The 23,215-nt window shown below is 38.2% G+C and overlaps 1 protein-coding gene across 11 annotated transcripts; it reads right to left on the reverse strand.

The window, feature by feature from the left end:
- Positions 1-1,515: 1,515 nt before the first annotated feature.
- Positions 1,516-23,003, reverse strand: LOC131302398 (GPI ethanolamine phosphate transferase 2). 11 transcript variants are annotated; one of them, XR_009191724.1, is made up of 18 exons: positions 22,337-22,999; positions 21,375-21,468; positions 19,841-19,885; positions 19,591-19,758; positions 19,420-19,507; positions 18,514-18,620; positions 17,196-17,276; positions 15,657-15,709; positions 15,482-15,584; positions 13,461-13,604; positions 12,622-12,718; positions 8,818-9,043; positions 8,634-8,727; positions 7,468-8,487; positions 6,229-6,321; positions 5,816-6,099; positions 4,711-4,972; positions 1,516-2,636 (listed from the first exon to the last, which is right to left on the reverse strand). XR_009191724.1 is itself a non-coding variant. In XM_058328993.1 (18 exons), the coding sequence occupies exons 2-18, from the start codon at positions 22,468-22,470 to the stop codon at positions 4,843-4,845; spliced, it is 2,961 nt and encodes a 986-aa protein (XP_058184976.1). In that variant the 5' UTR covers positions 22,471-22,612; positions 22,737-22,999; the 3' UTR covers positions 4,411-4,842. The 11 variants fall into 11 exon arrangements, 8 of the variants coding, with proteins under 8 accessions (XP_058184976.1, XP_058184973.1, XP_058184974.1 ...); XR_009191722.1 differs by having other exon boundaries at positions 1,516-2,730; XR_009191723.1 differs by having other exon boundaries at positions 1,516-2,744.
- Between the last annotated feature and the right edge of the window lie 212 nt (positions 23,004-23,215).

The raw sequence follows: 23,215 nt of genomic DNA on the forward strand, positions 1-23,215 counted from the left end.
CTATACTGGGGACACCTAAGTGTATAGGATAAAAAATAGGACCCGAAGTGTAGTTCATCTCTTCATCCAAAACTAAAAACGTAAAAGTTTTGATGATAAAGGAGCCACAAGCAAGCAACCTCTTATGAACTCAAGGGAGAAAAAAAAACCCTGACGAACTCAAGTGTCAAGAGTGAACCAAATCCTTCACGAAAGTCACAGATGTGTACATCTACACAACAAAGGGTTTTGGTTCAAAAAACAAGGGTGGGCGTGAGTTTCTACCAATCAAAAGTAGTTAAAAGACGTAGAAAGTCTACCCCACCGCTCTATTTCACCGTCAAAAAGTGTTTTGAACAGTCCCTAAAAGAGTTTTTTTTTTTAAATCCGGACCATTGATTGCCGAGACGAACGATGAAATTGAGCGCTGCGGTAGAGGCAGCGATGAAACAGAGTGATGGGGGTAGCACACTATAAAAGATTACAACAATACTATTTACACAACGATCCAAACAGAACTTACACAACCTCTCACATACATGTGAAGCCCACACATAGTAATGTATGTAGAGCCCACATGTATGTGAAAGGTTATGTTTGGTATTGTATTTGGATTATTGTGTGAGTATTATTTTTGAAAAGATTAAGGATTGGAATGATGGAAATATATTAACAAGACTTGAAAGGAAAAAAAGGAGAGCAATTTTTAGTATGTACCACACCGATCAAGCTTTTGACCAAAATTTTAGCCAAACTGATGAAAATAAAGAGTGGATCGGTCAAGCTCTCGAGTCTGTTTTGTTCAAGGATTTGTCTTGATCTCTATGATATACTGACATTTTCAAAAAAAAAAAAAAAAAAAGAGTGGATCGGAGATACCAAAGGCGAAGACATATCAGATCCAAAAACAGAGGAGATAGATTTGAGCCAATTTTTCCAACCTAAAAGGACTCTGACAAAATATAAAAAGCAGTACTTCTATTGATCCAAAAGCTCTAGTTCAATTTTTAAGAACATCCATTTTCTCAAGGCAAAAAAATGTATCTGTTGATAAATTTTCAAAAAAAATAGTAATAATAATAAAAATCTATACAAAATAACTCAATCAAATATTTTTATCGGTGTAAAAAACATTCAGAAAATACAAAAAAACATTTTTTCATTCGGCGCAAATGCACTTTATTTTTTTTCCAGTCTCGGCATGTCGCCTCGCCTCAATTTATCTTTTGTTGGCTTCTGAATACTCGACGCAGTCAGACTTTAGATACCCAACACCAACACTTGGCATGCTAAGAATTTCCAGTATGTTAGTATTATTTGTTTTTCTGCTTTGTCCCATTATTTGTTTTTCTGCTTTGTCCCAAGAGCTCTGGCTGACTATCTAATTCTAAAATGGCACAACAAGTGACCAGAAGCAGCACGCTATAGTCCAGATGTCCGAACCAGCTTACCCGCTCCGCGGCTAATCTTGGGGGACAAATCCCACCGCACGTTCTAATATGCTTGTCACTGCCATTGTTATCACAACCACAAATTAAGAGAATCTGATAAACTTAATACCCAAAATGATTTATACCAATATAGACCAACAGGACTAACAACTCAAAAAATAAAATAGCTACCGCACACATGGACCATAACACTTCAGAAATCCAGATTACAAAAAATATGATAATGCGCTCAAGCCTCCTCAAATGCTAAACAAGCAAACCAAAACTCCGAACACATTTCATGAACACCCCATGATATTGTCAGCTCATAGCCTCATACTGACAACGTAAACCATGAAAATGGTCATGATGTCTCTCGAGGGCTGCTTGTTGATGGGTGTGGAGAGGAAAGGGATGGTCGGCTTTGTCGTGGGAATAGTTGGAATCGAAGCGATTGTGGTGGGAATATTGGGAGGTGAAGTGGCTGGAAGCAGGGGGAAGTGTCACCCTTGGGGCTTTGGGCATGGTTGACAAGGTTGGGATTTGAGTGCTGGGCAGCGGAGTCGGTGTTGGCAAGGTTGGTAGGGCTTTTGGGAGTGTCGGCAGAGGGGTGGGTGGCAGTGGCGGCAAGGTGGCTTTAGGCACAATTGGCATTGCCGGCAGAAGAGGGACGGTTACTTTCGGCACTGATGGAATTGCTGGCTGTGTTTGGGAGCAGGGGGAAGTGTCACCCTTGGGGCTTTGGGCATGGTTGACAAGGTTGGGATTTGAGTGCTGGGCAGCGGAGTCGGTGTTGGCAAGGTTGGTAGGGCTTTTGGGAGTGTCGGCAGAGGGTGGGTGGCAGTGGCAGCAAGGTGGCTTTAGGCACAATTGGCATTGCCGGCAGAAGAGGTACGGTTACTTTCGGCACTGATGGAATTGCTGGCTGTGTTTGTAACAGATGGCGGGCCGCCGCAATAGCGTAGATGCTGAAAAGGGATTAGGCCATGGAGAGAGAGAGCGTTTCTCTGAGTTCCGCCGACATTTCTGAGCTACCTCCCAGTTCCAATTGGAGATCTGGCCTGTTTCAACCGACGTTTTCAGGCAATCTCCCATTCCTGCCGGAGTTCTGCCTTATTACAGCCAGCATTTCCAACCGATCTCTCAGTTCCTGCTGGAGTACTGCCCATGTTTTCCCAAAAATTATAGAAAATCCTTCCATTTTAAGACGGAGCTATGCCATATTTTCTGCAGCAGTTCCAAACGCTTTATCATATTTTCAAGCCAGAGCTCTGCTGGACTTGCCAATTTCTTATATTATTTGCTCCTTTATTTCCCATACCTACAACCGATAGTCTGTAAGTAAATTTAAATATTGCTTTAAATTCCTGCATAATTTCCGGGTACGTCTTAAGACTTGTAGTTTAGCCGGAATTGGGAAGAGCGGATAACAGCAAGCCGTTATGTTGCTTGGTTCAGGCCAGAAGAACGTTCAACTTTCCAAAAAGTTATGATTCTCCACTATTGGAGATACGTAGTCAAATGACCCATATGCTTGGTCGTTTTCTTTTGAAATGGCCAATTCGCGCGTTTTCGAAAATCTTAACCCAGACTTTCGTAAAACTCGTCCCTTGTATATAAGGGACGACCTGACTTTTCATCGAATTGCAGAATACGTAGGAAAGCCTCCTGCGGAATAATTAAGTCGTTTGTCATGACCCTGAACCTTAGGGTTGGGCGAGTCATCATGACCGGCCGATGATTACTAAAGCTCACCCTTTTTTTTTTCTTTTTGATACTAGGGAAATTCTAAAGCTCACCCATGCTTCTTTCTTAAAAAAAAAGAAATTTAATCGTTCTTATCATTTGCAAAAACATAACTAAACCACTTAAGTGCCTGCATTGTTAAGCAAAACGAGAGTATTCTTAAAACAGAGTGTTTGTTTACAATATAATTACAAAAAACAACCGACATATCCTAGGGCAGTAGCAGCTCCATTTATGTTCTCCATTATCTCTGGAAAAATATTAAGTTTCATAGGCCAAACTCTCAGTCTAAGATACAAGTGCTAGAGTTACATGTTTTTACCGTGGAAACAATTCATAAGTCATAACATAAGTACTTGCATAGTCTGAAGAAAATAATCATATGATGTACAATCCAACAGCTTAAACTTTCAATAGGGGAGCTAACTCTCTTTTTTTGTGAAATGATCAAGTCACTAGCCGCTCGTGCCACATTTTTCCCGTCCTTGTAAACCCCCTTATGTGTTACAGTATCTTTTAAACTACCCCCTAACTCGAGACAACTGTCTCCTCTGACTCTGTCTAGCCCAAGAACATTTTCTAAGTTTAACTTTACAACGTACCTTCGTTTGATTTTTTTTTTTTCCAGTCTTTCAACATGAAAAATATTATTGTAACTTTTCATTGTATAGCTTTAAACAAATCTGTCATCTTTTCTAAACATATAAACAAGCTAGCTTTATAAAGAAAAATCATATAACTACAGTGTATCTCACCTTTGACTTCTTGAGAGCTCGATGGAGACTTGATTTGTACCCTTGTTGTATCTTAGATTGATCTACACCCGACGGTGTAATGGCGGTTCGGCGGCTGAAAAATATGAAGCACGGCTAGACTGGAGAACTAATCTAACATTTTTCCCCCTCCCTTTTTACTAACAAGAAGTAGAACTAACCTTATTATTTCTTGAACTTACCTAAAGATAGTAATCCTATTTATAGGCTTTCTTAACCTAGTGTTGACACCTAAGTTGCTTAGGTGTCACATGATGTGCCATGACCACAAGCATGAGGCGGCTAGGCTATAAACATGAGGCAGCTAGGCTATAAACATGAGGCGGCTAAGCTATAAACATGATGTGCCATTTACATGGCGGACGTCAGAATTTCAGGCGCGACAAACGTCATAGAAGAACGAGAAGTTTTTGCAAAGCTCAACTCAAGAATTTTGAGATGGACGAAACAAAACCTAAGATAGGATCAAAAAGAAAAATTAATGAACCTAACGCAATCATCTCAAGTGGATAACCAGTGCACTATGACGGCAAGAGAGACTTTACATGGCCGGGACGATGAACAACCTCTCTTACAAAAAATAAAACGTATCTTAAATCAAATTGGAAATACACAACTAAAAGCTGCAAAACTTCTGGATAACATATTTTCTCTCTCCTTATTGTTTTTTATGTGAGCCGGGGATTGGGGTGGTGAAAAAGGAATTGTTAAGTCAATGCTATACAATCATTACAATTCAGCTGAAAGAAAAACCAGAAATAGATGTGTGAAAAGATGCTTACCATTTCTTTGCACTTCTCCATATTGATTCCTACAAGACTTTCTCTGGGCCAAAAAAGCCTGAAACAAATAGTTGACATGTACTTGTCTGGAAGAATTGAAGGTGCTTTTGGAACACCGTGGACACAATTGATTCATCTCTGATGTAGCACTGCAATGTATCCACTCCGAAAGGCAAACACAAAAGATGTATAGATTGCAGTTAGAGACAGAACAGATACTCCTATATATACGCAAGCAGTTGTGGCACAGACATACAGATACCTGGGGAAAGAATGAACATCATTAGCGCCAAAAGAAATAAATTTGTTCAATGTAAAAGACATCAAAAGAGAAAATGCATAAATCTGTAGGAATCCCGATTCAGTAACTGCAGTTCTTGTTGAAAGAGGCACCAGAGTGCACTCAAATTAATTCCCAACAAAGTTTATCTGATAAAATCCATATTTGGCTAATTGGTCGGTAAAAGAAAGCAACAGCAGCAAAAGACACTATGGGTAACTCTACTGTTGCCGATCCACTAAAGGACTGCCTTAACCAAGGCCACCGACCCCTTGAAATTAAAAATTGTTGTTTTCTAGCTGATTAAAAGGATTAAATAGGACCCATATTTTAGGAGATCATAAATAAGGATCTGCTCAGCAACTACAAAATGGGAGTTCAATAGAATGTAAATAAGGATAAAGGGAAAAAAACCCACTCCCACTGAAAAGAGGAAACAACCTTGATTATAATGAGTTAGATACACACATGCCACCAAACTCTCTTCCCCCACTTACCCCTCCAGACACACCCCCAAACCAAACAACAAAGAGAGAGAGAGAGAGAGAGAGAGAGAGAGAGAGAGAGAGAGAGAGAGAGAGATGACAGCAATTTGAAAAGGAGAGAAAAAAAGAAAAGGATAAGAGAAGACAAGGAACGGGCTTCCAACATCAGCCATTTGCTGGTACTTCATTTTGCAAGACTACAATCAAGCCATCGGCAGAGGATGTCAAACAACTGGGTGAGTTACAACACATAAATCGCCCCTCACCGAGGACATGATGCCACATGCTGGTTTATTACAAATAAATTTTTTTTATTGTTATTCATCTAAGTAAGACTTACTTTGGAGAGAAGACACTCCATACAAATAAATGATTCCTCATTAGCAGCAAAACAATGGTGTATGCAACCAGAATAGCGGAATTCAAACCCAGTGGAACCAGACAAGGAAAGCTCACAGTCATCTTCAGAAAATGCCCAATATCTACATCCTGTGCATTCACAGGAGCACATGTCTCCTTTATGGCCATATACATCACCATGCTAAGAAGCGCTAGCATGGGAGATGCATAAGTGATTATGAACATTAAGATGCCAGAAAGCAATGTGGAGTGGCTTGAAATGCCCTGCGAACAGAAAAAATCAGGTGAAAAATAATTAAGCCTACAGATTTTTTCCAACAAATGAATTAGAAAGGTTTGAGCACCAAAAGTCGTAGTTAATCAGCACTGTCAGGTTAGGAACCGAGGAATTACAATGAAAGCTCCAGCAACATCAATAGTAGCAAGGGTATTGGTGTTACCAAGAGCAAAATGCCCCGCCAGTCCCAAATAGTATAGTCCAGCAACCTAGGAAAACCAAAGAGAAGTATGCACAGTTAGCGCTTAAATGCACTTCGATTTATTGCAAACCAGATTATTGGCACGGAGCACATATATAGGTGGTAATTAAATCAAACCCAACATGGGCCCGGGCCAGTGTCAACAACTACAACACTCAAGGAGATATTATATAATATCTAATAGACTAATATAAGCCAACGAAAAACCCAAATAAGATCAAACAAGAAAAACAAATCAAAAGTAGCCACCTTCAGTGTCTCTTCATAACCACTTATAAGGTTTGGAACACATCCAAGTCATTCATCGTAATTTGTTAAAAAGCTGAATCATTCATCAGAGATTGGCATGCATGAGTACACGCCCTTATGCACAAGCATGTGTGTTCATGTGTCAAAATTTTTGCATAACATGATTATCAACTCACCTAGTTAGTGATCCCTATGAACTAAATGAACCCTGACCTCCCAAATGATTAGAGGTACAGGTTGGAAGCCCCTAAACCAAGATCTTATAAGCCTTGTACAAACAAAAGTGTACAGTGGAAGTATGTAGCATTAGGAAAATATGCTTAATCAACTTCACAGTGTAGCTATGGTAAATGAAAACTGAAAATGTACCGAAGTGTCCTAATCCATATTCAATGAGAAACTGTGAAGCCAAGACAGAAAACACCAGATGTCCTCCATGTTTAATTGCCTTATAACATATGCGAAACTGAATAGCATATAAAAGACTACAACCAATGGTTTAGAGGGAACATATTTAACTTTCCATTTGTACAACTCTTTTTAAGCAACAAAAATTTCCTTAGAAGATGAATGGTTTAGACTTTAGAGGGAACATATGTCAACTTTCCATATTTAACTTTCTCCACAAACACCATAACAACTGTGGTCCCACGGCCAGCTTTATTTGCACATGCTGCCCTCAGACTTGTAACTTTCAAGTGCATAAAAGGCTGGGGTTTCAGTAATTGCACCAAGCATGATAAACTTATACTCGTACATCATACTGTTCGCAAACATTGAGAAATTATTAACGCTACTACTATCTCCTATTTTAAAGGATCCAGTATCGTTTAGTTTAAACTTCAACATGCTCTCACGCCAAGAAAAAATCAAAATTCCAACCGATATTCTGAGTGAGACTTACCTCAACCCACTGCTTGAGATATATCCCACCTTTAGAACAATAATACATACTGGCCAGAATTTGCACAAGGAGAAATAATACAGGCATTGAATTTGTAGGTTGTTGTAGCAACAGCTGTAGAAGGCACCAATAATGTATGTATGCCCAACCAATGACATATATAGAATCTCTAAATCCCACAACTAAAAACTTCATTCTGAGATCAGCAAGAAAATTACTTGACAAGCTACCAGTATGGACCGATAAGATCTTGGGGCTTGGAACTGGCATTAGCCAAGGTACGCCAAAAAAAGTCCCTAGTGTGGAAACCCCTAGAAGTGTATAAATTATTTGCACCGTTGAGTTAGAACCAGAACTCGATGCTGCAAATGAAGTATCCTGGTATTCTATGATATGTTGCATAACCAACGCCCCTGGGACTAGAAATGTGAGTCCAATAACCATAGCAGAATATTTCTTTGACTGCAATGAAAAAAGAGAATATACGCCTAAGCTCATTATGAGAACCCATGAAACCAGCTGAATAGATTTTACATAACATCTTCCTGCTTGCTCAAGCCACTTTGAAATGTCCGGAAGATGAGCCCAGTTAACACCACCCTGATGCCATCCTCTCATAATCCTCCCAGTAATGAGAATAAGAATAATAGAAGATACTTGAATATAGCTGCTTCTGTTTTGTTCTTTAATCAAGGAAAACAAATTTTGTCTGGTTCTTGCTATAAGGGACTGAACTGCTTTGCGGAGTAAAACCAAATAAAATGTGGATGTTAAGAAATGCCATATATATTGCTCTTCCTCAACCATAGAACTAGATCCCATACTCAAAACAAGTATGAAGATGATAGCCAAAACATAAGTCTCATCAAAATGGCACTTAAGCACAATGTCCTTCACGTCAGAAAGATGACGAACTTTGCAGGGGTAAACTTCTTGGTCCAGCCGAAAAAGAAGCCCTATGAATACCAAGCATGAGAAGACCATTGCAGCAACTCCAGCAATAAGTACTCCAGCAGGTTTCTGCATTATGTTAAGAAAAGGTGCAAAGAAGGAATAAGAAAGCAATGTATATAGGAATCCAATAAATGTACTTGTCATCATAGCCTGTCTGTATTTGAAATGAAAATGGATCAAAACACAGTCCTGTTGAAAGAGGAGACACATACATAAGTCGCTCTTCCTGATAACCACTTGCTTGCAGCGCCTAGAAAATTATCATATGCCAAAACAGTCATGTGATACTCATCCCCACTATTAGACCTATATGTAACATAAAAGAAACAAGGCGTCAACATTTCTCTAAATTTATGTGGCTACAATAGACAGTAAATATTAGTCATACATAACTACCGAGAGATTCTTTTAGACTTCCATGATTTGTGCAGAACAACAGCATTTGCAAACAAGCAACAAAGCATCTCCTCATAGCTACCATTGCATTCGGTGATCCCCGGCCACTGATCATTGCTGAGTACATCACATGACAAACTTCCACAAGATAAACCAGGTATCTGTACTTGAAGTAATCTGAGTAACTGCCACGAATTCAACTCTAATATTCTCAGTTGTTGGTCATCTGTAGAAGAGAAGTACAAAATTATACAGGTCAAATACTATGAAGTTGAATGTGATCCGAGTAAAACAACAACCAGATACTCTACCCCCTAACTTCCCATGAGAATAAATCCACTAATCCCTTCATACCACTTTAATTGTCCTTTTTCGGCAATCATACCCTTGAAACGGGTCAACAAATAATTGAATTTTTGCCCAAAAAAATAGATATTTTATTCTACCATTCAAAAGATCTCAAATACGTTAACGTAGACAATATTCAAAATCATCAGGAAGAATATTGTACAAAATTTAGACTATTTTGAGATGTCCAGATTAGTGAAAAGGGACCATTAAATGGAACTGAGAGACTGAAATGTACAAGTATAACAACGTTACAATCTCTTTGAATTTTTCAGCCTTTGGTATCATCCTTGTATATATTGAGAACAGTAAATTTAGATACTATCAGTGGACAATGTTTTTCCTATCGTTTCCTCTAAATCTACAATTTCAGAGCATGCATCATTGTCCATCCCTGCTGAATTATGTAGCAATAGTAGGTATTCTACAACCACAAAGTAATCCAGGAGCACTTTCCAGTTTCAAATATCCTGTTCTAGTTCTAGATGCAATGTCCCTGAACCGTCTACGTTATTACCATTATATCATGTAAAACAAGGTAAATCTGCGTATCTGACAGTTCATGCCTCATGGAACCTAATGACAATTTTTTTGTAACTCCAATAACAGCCATTCAGGAATTCAATATCTTAGAAATACATTCCTATAACAACAAACCGTGCTCCACCTCCATTTTTTAGACCATGCCATAAACAAGTCAAATTTGAAGATTAACTTGGTTTTTTTGCTAGTCAAGCTCTAAACAAGCCAAGTTACAAAGAGTACTTGAAATGACAGACCATCATTACCATAACGATGGTTACTACTTGTCACAAGAATATGAGACAAAAAACCACGAGCACATTCTTTTTAACATCTGACAACCCCAATAACTGCCATTCTGGAATTGAATATCTGAGAAATACAATCCTATAACAACAAACCGAGCTCCAACTCCATTTTGAGACCATGCCATAAACAAGTCAAATATGAAGATGAACTTGGTTTGGCTAGTCAAGCTTGTAGAGATCTTTACCATAACAATGGCTATGTGACAAATACTGCAAACACATTCTTCTTAACATTTGACATCAGCAAGCATATAGGCTTGCCGCTAGCATAGAGATATTATGATAGCTAACATAACTTGCCATGCCGGGAGATTGAACTCTTTACTTATAACCTTTCATGTCTACTTCCTAGACTACATTCAGTTGCCTCTTAACCTTGTCCACACCGAATATGAACTTTTAATTGTCTTCCTTAATAGCGCATCCTTAAACATGTCCTTGACACATAAGAAGTAACGTAAATGCATTCACACAGCCGACTCCAATTGATTGAGTCATAATGCTCAGTTTGGTTTCGTTTGGTTCTAGTTGATTGAATCATAATGCTCAGTTTGGTTTCGTTTGGTTCATTATATCAACGCATCCCTAGTTCTCACAGGATGTGAGCAGACAATCTCACTCCACATTCTATCGTATACCAAGAGGTTATCTTATAGAGTGTTTTCTCAAAGCATCCCTTCACTTTTGCAAGGAGTAAGAAAATAAGACATTACTATTACCTTTTATGTTCATCCTAACCACATATGATAACCACCAATTACTACAAAGTTAGAGAACCATACAACGTTCAACAAACACTACCTGCAACATTTCCCTCAACTGCACCTTATACTGAAGAGACAAAAGTAATGTAAGTGTTTAATCAATAGCATAATTTGGCTCCAATACAATGTCACAATCTAATTGCAAGTGAATTGCAAAACCATGCCAAACAGTGTCTGTGTAAGGGGCAAAAGTGATATCAAAACCATGCCAAATGGTATGTGTAAGGGGTACTTTAGTATTAACACTGATTCCTTCATTCTTCTCTTTGATTGAACCTCACGCTTGCTTGTTTTGAAGGAAAAAACAGTTGTAGGTGGAAATATATTGGGCAAAGTCCATTTGGTTTGGGCCATGTGCGGATACACCCCCTCACATTCACATTGTTGCATTCGCACCGCCTGTGCTTTGTAGATTTGTGTAGACACACCCAATTCCGTCCATGTTAACGGAGTTGTACCTTACACGCCTCTTGAATCCAACCAATATATTTAAATTTAATTTGAGTTGTTCATAATGTATTAATTAAAAAATCAATGTCAATCAGATATCAATAACTCAATCACCGTAAATTTATATCTGAAAATTTACTTCATAATAAATTAGGGCAAAGTCCACTTTGACTTCGTGTGGTTTGGGTCATGTGCGGATACATTCCCTATGGTTTAAAAGTGTGCAACAACACCGTTGCTGTTTGTGAATTGTGCACATAACACCCAATTCCGTCTATTTTAACGGAGGTGTATCTCACATGTTTCTTGAATCTAACCAAAATCTAATCTGAGCCGTTCATTATGTATTAATCATATAATAGAGCATCTCAATAAAAAATCAACTTGATCAAAAACATCAATAACTCAGTGATCTAATTCTTGTTAAGATGAATGATAAATTTAAATTTGAAAATTTCCTTCATAATAAATTTGATTCGACCATGAGGTTTTCCCTTTCTGATCGACTTGAATTTTGGTATGGGTGTCATATTTGTAAAACTCTACAATATCAACAATTCAAATCTAATTTTTAGTACATGGGATGGATTGGTTAGATTCAAGGAAGAAGAAGAATCAAGGGAGAAGATGAGGGCATATCGGACTTTTGATGCGCATCCGTCACACTTGACGTTGAATTGGGTGTTATGTGTACACTTCACGAATCACAAGGGTGTTATTGCACACTTTTGAACCATAGGGGGTGTATCCACACATGACCCAAACCACAGGGGGTCAAACTAAACTTTGCCCTAATTCTATTAGGCCAAGAGGTTTTCATTTTCGATTGACTTAAATTTTGGTATGGATCTAGTACTTGTCAAGCTCTACAATATCCACGGATTGGATCCAATTTTTGCTACAAGGGATGGATTGGTAAGATTTAAGGAAGAAGAAGAATCAAGAAGAAGATGAGGGCATATTGGACTTTTCATCGTTTCAGCTAGTGGATTTTGCATTTTCCATAATTGGGTGTGTCTGCACAAATTCACAGGCCACAGAGGGTGCGGGTGCAACAAAGTGAATGTGAGGGGGTGTATCTACACATGGCCAAAACCATAAGAGGTATAAGTGGACTTTGCCCAAATATATTCTAGGAAAATATTTAGATTGCAACATTCAGATGATTGTTGATAATATATTTTCTTTTTCCGAAAGACTTTGATCACACTTTTTGCCACAGCTCTACATGTATTCATGTACAAAAGCCAGGTAAAAAATGTACAAAAGCCAGGTAAAAAATGTTTCTTTGAGCATGTGAAACATTAATTTAGTACTAGAGCCACTAGTATGTTCTACCTTGTCATCCTTAAAACAGTATGTTATGATAAAAATGTAGCACAAAGACAAATTACAAAACAAACAAAACCCACCTGTCAAAGAATCAAAAGCTTCTGCAATCATCATTCCAACATTGTTCTTTGGAATAGGCACACCAAAAAGAAGGGCTAGTGTAGGAGCAATATCAACCTGGAAAAACAAAACAAAATGCAAACAATCATAAAGCATGACCATATAAAGCTAGGAGCAATTGCAAGCCCTTTTCTATCTCCTGCCGATGCTAAGGTTAATCTACTTTAAAAGAGCGAAGAATAACAAGTGTTTTCTTCTTTTTACTTTCCAAAAATGCACCCATATAACGAACAAATTAACAGACTGCCCCATCCTCTTGAACCATTATTATCATTTCGTGAAAAAAAATAAAAATATAAGTCCCCAAGAACAACAACGATTCATAGAACGCTATTCTCGCCATCGCTTCGAATTTGGAAATCGTACGTAACAACGATTCCAATTACTAAAACCCTTCTGTTACACCCCCAGAACCAAAGTGTCTCTTGCTTGCGAAAAAACTTGCCTCTTTACCATCAACATAAGCTGCAGTTTCTACTATGATTATTCAAATTGGGAATTGAATCATGAATCGTACAATTCGACACCAATTCTATATAAACCTTGATTCACCTTTAGTTTCGTATCACTTTTGTGTGAATCCCGAATCATGCGATTTTGACAAACCATACATGTGGGCTACTCATAATTATCAAGTCTTATTTTTCAAGGGGCACCAAACAATATTTCAATTTTACCACAAAACAACCATTCCAAAAAAATTGAAAACAATTGCTCGTAGATGACCCAAAAAATAATAATTTGAAATTGACTGCTCCATGATGGTAAAACATAAATAAAGAATCTACAATTCAAATACCTGGTGAATCATGCTACGGGTTACTAACGGATAATCAGAGGCTTTAGGTTTCAGACCAACAAGAAGCACCAAGGAGTCAGTCTCCTCATATGAAGACCCCCCATGATTACCATTTTCAGTCATGCCATGATCACTAGCCACCATCTACAGATTCCGACAACAGAATGTTAGTACTTACGATAATCGATTCCTTCAATAGGAGAAACACCCAAGTAAGCATCAAATTGCTGGATTCATTGATATGTACAAGACTGGTTAATAAATATTTCGATGAAAACAGAAGTCAAATAATATAGCCTTGCATTGACAGGAAAATGGTTTTCATACTTGAAGACCGTAGTTGTGGGGCATCACTAACCACCATCTACATATTCAGACAGCACAATGTTAGTACTTACTATATTCGATGTACTAAGCATCAAATTGCTGAATGCAGTGATACCTTGAAGACTGGTAATTTTTTTAAGAACTTTTCCAACGAAAACAGAACATCAAATGAAACAGTTTTGCATTGACACGAAATGTTTTTCATAGTTAAAGGTCGTAGTTGTGGGTTATCAATATCAGGGCAAGGCTGGTGATTCTGAAACAATGGAACTTGATATAATAAGAAAACAGAAGAGGACAAAAGAAACCTATAAAACAGCATAGAGTTCACCATTCCAAAGGCATGATCGCATAATAATGAAGACAATTCTATACCCCTATAACTTAATGTCAGGGTGGGTGTATCAAAGCTGTATACGTTAAAAAAATGTATTCTTGTGCAGTCACAAATGAGGTGATAACATGTAGATTTGCAGATGCAGATAAAGCTCTACAACAAGATATACAGTTTATACTTTTGGTGGGGGCCAAAGCGTACTTTCATTTAAGTTCGCATGCAAAAATAGAAAAACAAGTTCAGATAAATAGAAATCCTTCATGTCTCGCCCTATTAGCTATTTCATGTTTTGAATAGCAAAAGTGGTCCCAATGACTTATTGTTTTTTCCTTAAACACAACATACTTGCGGTATGCTTGCTCTTAGACCAAAAGCCCATGTCTCAAAAAAGGACAACGAGTTGTTTGTTTGAACAAGGAAAGATACAATACATCTGATTTGCATCATACATTACTCTAACCCACAGGTTGGTTAGTTGTTTTTTTGTCTCAGACAGAGATGCAATAATTATGTGCATTCGTCCATTGATTTTGGTATTGTAGGGAGTACATTGGATTGCTCCAAATATTAACAGGGTCGTACACACTGGCACACATATCTTCTCAGAATCATGGGCATTAAAATTGTTTAATCTTAAGAACCTAATTTTGTTGATGTGGGCCAAAAAACGATTTCACTTGTTATTTGAGCGTAAAATCATCTGATTCTCATACCATGACTGATTATAGGTTAGTACTCGCATTTATCATGAATCTGGAGGTCACCTCACCTTGGATGGGCTTATTATCTACATGGATGATATTGCGTATATAACAAACCATGTGGGCTACTACTAGTACCTTGGGCTTAAGCATTTCGAGCTATGTGCTATGTGGCTTGTGGATTTATAATCAAGGTACTGGCCAGGGCTGTTACTAATGGATCAGGGCAATCCGTGTACATAACCATGTGGGCCCTGGACTTGGTTTGGTTTGGTGATTCTAGTGCCCATGCTAGGGCGCGGGGCTATAAAGGTGAGGAGATTGTAACACCCTGTCCCACATCAGATATCTACATGGATGATCTTGTATATATAACAAACTACGTGGGCTACTACTAGTACCTTGGGCTTAAGCATTTTGGACCTTGTGTCGTGGCTTGTGGATTAATAATCAAGTTACTGGCCAGTAGTCTACTTGGGTGTTACGAAAATGATCCAATCATCAATTCCTCCTATTTATATCCATATGATCTTGTCAACATTCATTTTCTATGCCACACCACACTTAAATGCTAAAAGGCAAGCCCCCAACTACATGGATAAGAATAATACTTAGAAGCCACTAACAGCAAACAGCCAGAACGAAGTAGCACAAACCAGAAGCGTCCGCCCTTGATCATTGTCTTGAAACTGTTTAGTGCTCAAGTGGATCATCTTGATCACTTCATCCATCTCCTTAACTTTTGAGTCCATAAACACACTGAAATAGTTGAACAATATCAACAAAAGTAAACATATAATAAGAAGGTGAGACAAACAATAGAGCTGTTACCTACTGCGTCCCCCATTATGCCCAACATGATCCAAACCAAGATAATGAAGAATCTGGAATGACAACATCAGTGACAATCATGTCATGGCAGAAACGTGAATGTTGGTGAGTCAAAGGAGAAACTACTATGTAAATGTCATGTCTATGTATCTACAGTTAAACTGAAATCTATCAAACAATATTGGACAGTTCTTATTCCCCAGATCAGATGGAAAAAGTTTTGCAGCTTTCGCTCGTAAGGGGAAATTCTAGCTATTGGCAGGCCTTCAAGAAATATCCTTATTGGAATTACTGGGATCGTGCACATGGGATGCAATCGCGATCCCCAGGTCGGGCTTCACTTTTCACTGTTGAGAATAAAGATGGTATAGTTCTATAGAGTTTTGAGGATAAATTTCTAAGTAGCTCTCTTTACTTTTCATTTCTCCTCCCACATTCTTGTTGGTGTCTGAGAGTTCTTCTTAGGAGTACTCCTAATCCTTCCTCCTCTTGCGAAGTTCTTTCCTACGTAAAAAAGAAAAGTACAATGAGAGTATCCAAGTATTACAATCTTGCGCATATATTAAAGGGCAAATTTTCGTAGTCGTTCCTCTAGTTTTACGGTTGTCTCAATTTCGTCCCTCTAGTTTCAATTCTCAATTTCGTCCCTGTAGTTTGTTTTACGTTCCAAATTGGCAAAATCGTTTAACACCGTTAATGAAACTAATGGAAAAAATATGATTAAAAAATTAAGTGCTCCAATTTTCAATCTGGTTGAACCGGTGCGAAGATCTTATTTTTTTGATCATTTTATCCTAGATGGTCGTAATGAATTTTTGGCTCTAAGGCCTTTCAACGAGCACCCGAAGACTCCTTATTTAGTTTCAAGGCTCTGTTAGGGTGCTTATTGAAAGGCCTTAGAGCCAAAATCCATTATGACCATTTAAGATAAAATGATTAGAAAAATAAGATCTTCGCACCGGTTCAACCAGATTGAAAATTGGAGCACTTAATTTTTTAATCATATTTTTTCCATTAGTTTCATTAACGGTGTTAAACGATTTTGCCAATTTGGAACGTAAAACAAACTACAGGGATGAAATTGAGACAATTGAAACTAGAGGGACGAAATTGAGACAACTGTAAAATTAGAGAGACAACTACGAAATTTTGCCCTATATTAAATGCCCTACAAGCTCAAAATCACATAGATATGGTTTGTGAAGAAGTGAGTACCAATGTCATGCAATGAAAATCAAACAATCAATGATGACCTGAATAAATGGAAACCCTAGACTCTTGACCAAGAAGAGGTTGTTTTGGATTAGATTACGAAGTAAAATATGGCTCAAAAGCTTTAGCATCACTTCAGATGCTGCCGTTTAAAAAAAAAAATTCACTTCAGATGCTAATGTTGAGAAATTACAATCATATCCTTATCCATCTATTTGTGAGTATTAATGTACATGCTCTATCACGACAATCTGAAGTTTAGAGACACGCTCTGGAAATGAAACAGGTCGGAGAGACATTATTGGCAACTAAAAGGACATTAATTACCAGAAGATTCCAGTCAGTCCTGTTAAGCTCATCACCCAAGTGCCGAGAAACATTATAATCCACTTGTACAGTATCCTTAACCTATGTAAAGGTACACAACAAAAATCATGATTTGAAGAAATGTGAGCAGTTTCTGTAAGTTATCAAACAATCTTCATGCCAACCCCAAGTGGCCCTTAACAGAGCTCAATAGAGGAAACGGATTCATGTAGCCGACCCAAATGATTGGGACGTAAGGTTCGGTTTAATTTGGTTATCAAACAATCTTCATGCCCTGACATCTCAAAGAAATGCATAATAATAGTTAGCTAAATCATAGAAGCATTGACAAGGATCGACACAGCAAAGTAGCAAACAATAACAATATCTCAGACATTACTAACTAACAAGGAAAAAATTAGAACACCACCAAAAATGTTAGATATGGAGTCGATGAAAGGGAAAGTGAAGTATCTGGACCAATGTTTTATGGTGTCATGGGATAGGTGACAGAGATTCTTACGATTGAAGAGAACCCAACTTTTTCAGATTACTGGTCCAAGTTGCGCTGGTGGTCCAAGCATTGTGTATCAAAGACCTAGGATTGTCAAGGCATTTGTTGAATGGAGCAATTTTTCAGACAATCAGTAATATATATGGGTGCTTCTTCCAAATTGACCTTGCAAATGAGAGGAAAAACCCATTTCTGCTATGATATGTTCTCAGTTAAGTACTTCAGCCGAATATCAGACAAGTTTATGGAGTATGAGATCACATACAGGGCCAATATAATGCGATTGAAGCCTTATATGAGATTTAACATGAGTGGGTGTTCTATGATTCTATCACCGCACACAAAAATTCTTACACCAAATTAAGTATTTTTTGACAATCAAGTACATCCCTGGTTAGAGGTACTCAAAAGTCAAAACTACTTTTGTCCGTGAACAAATACAGCAAAAAAACGTTGTTGTCTTCCAAAAGCTTTCATGCAATATAAAAAGCAAAAAGCAAGAGATAAACAAAGATAACGAATGAAAAATAAAAATTAATGGGTGGTTCGGATTCAAGATTGTATAGAACTTAAATTGGTTATAAGATAATATACGGTACTACTTCCACTACGAATAAAAGCACAACGTACAACAATTTATGTGTGTAAAAGTGGTTAATTTTTGAAAATTTTCAGCAAATCTTGAACTTAATTTATATTGTTGAATTTTTGCAACAATTTAACACTTCATAGGAAAGGGGAAAATACAAGGTATAACCATCTTGAGAGAACTGTGACAATCCAAATGAGAACAAATCAAACTGTTTTTTCCTGGAAACAACTTACATAGAAACTACTAACTCCATCGTGCCTTGTGAATAATCCTGGAAACAACTTGAGCCATGTTTCATCACCAAGCATCACCATTTGCCAACCAATATTAAAGAATTGACCTGCACCAGAACATATTCAAAATGCACATACCAATCAAACTTACCCAAGGTCTATGAAGCACAGATACGAATACAGGATACAGCTACAACATGATACGATGATAGGAAAAAAAAAGGGATACGGATGCGTCTGTGTAAATTATACATTTTTACAATTATTAGTCTACTACTACGCATACAAATGAAGCCATAAGAAATAAAAGAGCAGCTGGATTGCAAATACCAAGCATTAAGCGCAAGTCAATTCCAAAATTCAGTGTATGTTATGTTGTATATATAACATACTGTGTATACAAACAGTGTATTAAAAGACTATATAAGAATATATAGTGTATATTTACAACTATGCAATGTAAGAACACTATATATATGAATATACAGTAGTAACTGTATATTACAATTTACACAAAATCTACGAATATTTAGAGGGAGTGTATATGCATGAGAGAGAGAGAGAGAGAGAGAGAGAGAGAGAGAGAGAGAGAGAGAGAGAGAGAGAGAGAGAACTTATGAATCTTTACTTGATTCTTTCATTTTTACTTGTGTTTGTACTATTATTCCAGGTTTCCCCTTATTACTTAATTTACTTTTACTTAGATTCTTTAAAAAAATTCATTTTCACCCAAGCCGTATACCCCAACATATCCCTCGCGCATCCAAAACATGTTTGATACATATTGGGCGTGTATCAATATCCGATACGTATCCGATACCCATACTCGACTAGTTTCAGAGTCTTTGTGCTTCATAGCCCAAGGTCAAATGATATATAATGTAAAACACAATTTTGAAAGCTGACGTATAAGATTGTCATCCAAAAGAGCTTGTGTGTTGAAATTGAAAGCCACATCCAAGAATCCACCAATTGCCCCCGACACCATAGCCTGCTACAACAAAATAACAGGGTGAGGGACAAATTGCCTCAGACTGAATCAATTGAAGCATATTCGCCAAAATGGTAAAACCTCACCTTCAATCGGGGCATCGTAACAGTTGGAGGAGCAGCCCTCGCATGGTACCCAAATGCCATTCCACTAGCCAGCAACGACTGCGTATATGGCATTACTTCCTTCATAACCATGGAAGGAGGTCGGTCATCCCTTCCAAGCACAAACTCTGCTGGAAGACCATCAATAACCTATGTCATCACATATTGATGGTTATCCTCTATAAAAGATCGAAAGTAGGAATATTATACACATGAAAATTAAACCACATACCATCAAGACTAATCGGTCAAATGAAGGGGGGATCTCATATAGCTCCTGCATTACAAACACAACGTTAAACTGAAGATCGATAAACATTAGAAGCTGTAGCAATATGGGACAGAGATCTCTTCCAGTTCCAGGTTTATAGTAGAAAAAATAAAAACTAACTCTAAGCAACAAAATGCTTTCACTTTCACTGGGTATTGGTTTCTACGTAAAAGGTTCTAAGAGTGATGCAAAGGGTAGTGATCCAACTTCTGGTAGTACCCCTCAAGTTCAAACCCAAATCGCCATGCTTGACAACCAAGAACACGGATGTGCATAAGCTTGGAGTGTTCTTTTTTACTTTAGACATGACAGCATGGAACTTTTAGGCTACTGGCTTTTCATCAACAGTGCCTTTCCTTATGGATGGCATAACTAGGTCGGCTTCGGCAACTGTAGGCTTGGAGCTCCGTTCAAGCATCTCAACTAGGTCGGCTGGCTCAAGGAAGCTTTAGCTCGTCACGACTCCTAACAAGTGCAAAAACGAGAGCTGAGCTAACTCTGCTCAAACTATAAAGATCATCGCAGGCCTCGAGGTGGCCCCTCTATTGTGGGTAAACGTCAGACCCAACTCTATGAACTTGAGGAAAGGCTGCACAGCAATAATGGAGGCAGTTGAAAGCTCCGTAGTCAAAATTGCACAATTCGTGATTCGAATTGATCGATTCGTTCCATTCACTACCTAAACGGTTCGAACTTGTTGAATGGATGAATCGAACGATCCATGTTCAATACGACAAGTGGGTTTGGCCCGTCAGGTTTATTAAAGCCTGAAAGTCACAATAACCCATTTTTTCTTCTTCGTTTCAAACATTTCGGCATATCCCCCTTCGGAACCCTCGAAACTGAAGTTTTTGAAGGTTTCAGTGGTTTCTACTTGGGGAAAAAAACCATGGTTTCGGTCGAAATTTCCTAGATTTCAGTTTCCACAGCCATCGAGGTCTCTTCTTCAGGCCATAATCTAAGCCTTTTTCAAGTTTAAACAAGTCCCTACTCAAATCTCCAATCAAACTCCAATTCGAGTGAGAATAAAAGGCCATCAAAACTCTCTCCCCTGCTTGACTATACAAACATCAAATTGAGTTCACTCAAATCCCCAGAGACTTGAATCTTTAAGCAAATTTTGGAAGGCATTTTCTATCTCCAATTTAACAAATGTGCCATGAATAAATTTGAGTTTGCCCAGTGGAGCGCTTCATACCAAATGAAGCTTTTCACGCACTGTCAATCAAATGAAGCGAAATCCTTCAAATCAAAGTTTCTAAAAACTTCATTTGACATGAAACACTCAAATTGAAAATTTTGAGTGGAAGTTTAATTGAAGGCTGGAAATGGTCTAATAAACAAACACAACTCCAAATGGTAAATAAGTACACAAACTATACACTGCCAAACAATCTGGAGAGTATGCCCCACTCTTATACCTCTCTATCAAACCATTTCCAACAACCGTTAAATCTGATCCAATATTCAAACCACAAAGAGACAAAAAACTAACCTGGTACAAGGACTTGAGCTGATCAGGATGCAGATTCGACACATTCGGATCTTCAACTGAATCACACCCAGGTGGTTGAAAGCTCTCCGGGCCACTACAACAATCAAAAACAGCAAAAAATCAAATTACAAGGAAGCTAAGGGTCAGTACGATTAGAAAGAAAATCATTCTGGAAAGTAAAAATGAGAAAAAGTGAAGTGAAAGAGAATAAGGTTAACGGTGCATTTAATTAAAATGAAATTTTTCTTAAGACACAAGAAAATATCTATAGTTCCTAACTTACCTTTACCATCCATACCTTAGTCACATAATCTTAATAGTCTGCTCACACTCTCAATCCTTACACTCACAAATTTTCATTTTTTGGGAGGTTTTCAAAAGACGTTTTCACCTCGCGCACCCGCCCACGCATTATGTGACTTAGACCCATACATCACGATAGGAAACAAAATTAAAATTTCTTGCATTTTCAGCAAGAATTGCTTTCATTCAGAAAAATGTCCTTTTTTCTGTTTCTGGCATTTTTTTTTTCTTATCATTGTCACTTTAAAAACGGACCCTAACAAAATGCAGGATAATTTGAAATCAAGCTTCATTTTTTTTCTTTTCCTTTTACACTACAATTTTCTAAGGAAGCAAACAGGGGGTAGGATTGGTCTTTCCCCTTCGGTTTGAGTCCTAAGGGTGAGGTCGTGGGTTCGAGCAGATAGAGCGACAATCGGCCCCTTTGTAGTAATCTAGTAATCTAATTGACGAGAAAATTTTCAATGCAACTATTATTTGTAACGCCTCTCGCACATGGGGTGGGATCCACACATACATGGGACCCACATCATGTGAGATGAGAGGGCATTACAAATAACCGTTGTATAAAAAAAAAATTCCTAATTGACTACTGACATACTAACATCTTATCGTGCGGCCAAAAAAAAATTACTGGGGTAGGAGTGGAAAGTGGGTACCTGAAACCGGAGAGAGTGGGTTTGACGGGGAAAAACCCTAGAACAAAGAGTGAGAGACCGATGACTTGTAGGAGGATTGCTGATACAGTGCACAAGGTTAGTTTCGTGCACGTTAGTGAGGACATTCTCTGCATAGTGGCCGACGGAGTTTTCTTCGCCGAAGACAGATTGGAGTTTCAATGGCGGCGGTGGAGACGAGTGTGTCGGTGTCTCAGAGATGCAATCAAAATATTCATAATGCTTAGGAAAAGTACCATCTTCTCCAATAGCTAGCCACTAAATAAACGTAACTCCCAACAGTCTAGCCGTGAGTGAGATTAGGGTTTGCAATCAAACAAAAATCCCCAATTCTCTACGGAGAAGACATTACAGAGAGGGTAAAGGTAGAGCAGAGACTGACATTAGGTTTTGATGGCGACCACGACGATGACAATGACGCCGACGTTGACTCTGACGAGGTAGATATGTTCGCCGATGACGATCGTAGACGACGATTCTGGTAAACAACGAGGTAGACGACGATGACGATCGAAGGCGACGGCGGACAAGGTAGACGCCGTAGACGACGATGCTTGTAGACGCGATGCCCGTAGACGACGTAGACAAGGTACAAGGCTATAGCGGGGAGAGACGAGAGAGAGGGAGAAGAGAGAGAAACTTAACAGCTAAGGTCGTTGGAGATGCTCTAATATATAGGAGTACTGTGTACGACTTAACAAATTCCCCTTCCAATTCATAACTAGCCGTTGCAAATATTTTCTAGTATCAAATTCCCCTTCCAATTCATAGACACGAGTGCGTGGTACACGCGCATATGGGAGCCGAAATGTTCCAACCGAAAGTGAAATTAACGATTGAGATTCACTTTTTACATATAGA

Source organism: Rhododendron vialii, chromosome 10a (assembly GCF_030253575.1).
Source record: "Rhododendron vialii isolate Sample 1 chromosome 10a, ASM3025357v1".
Taxonomy (NCBI): domain Eukaryota; kingdom Viridiplantae; phylum Streptophyta; class Magnoliopsida; order Ericales; family Ericaceae; genus Rhododendron; species Rhododendron vialii.

Bases quoted from the DNA above. Each gene is read 5' to 3' on its own strand.
- LOC131302398 (XM_058328993.1), bottom strand. From the start codon at position 22,470: ATGCAGAGAATGTCCTCACTAACGTGCACGAAACTAACCTTGTGCACT. The intron at 19,886-21,374 runs GTTAGTTTTTTG...TTTGTAATGCAG, and splicing joins AGCTCAAGTCCTTGTACCAG to GAGCTATATGAGATCCCCCC. The intron at 12,719-13,460 runs GTATTTGAATTG...TTGTTTTTCCAG, and splicing joins CCCGTAGCATGATTCACCAG to GTTGATATTGCTCCTACACT.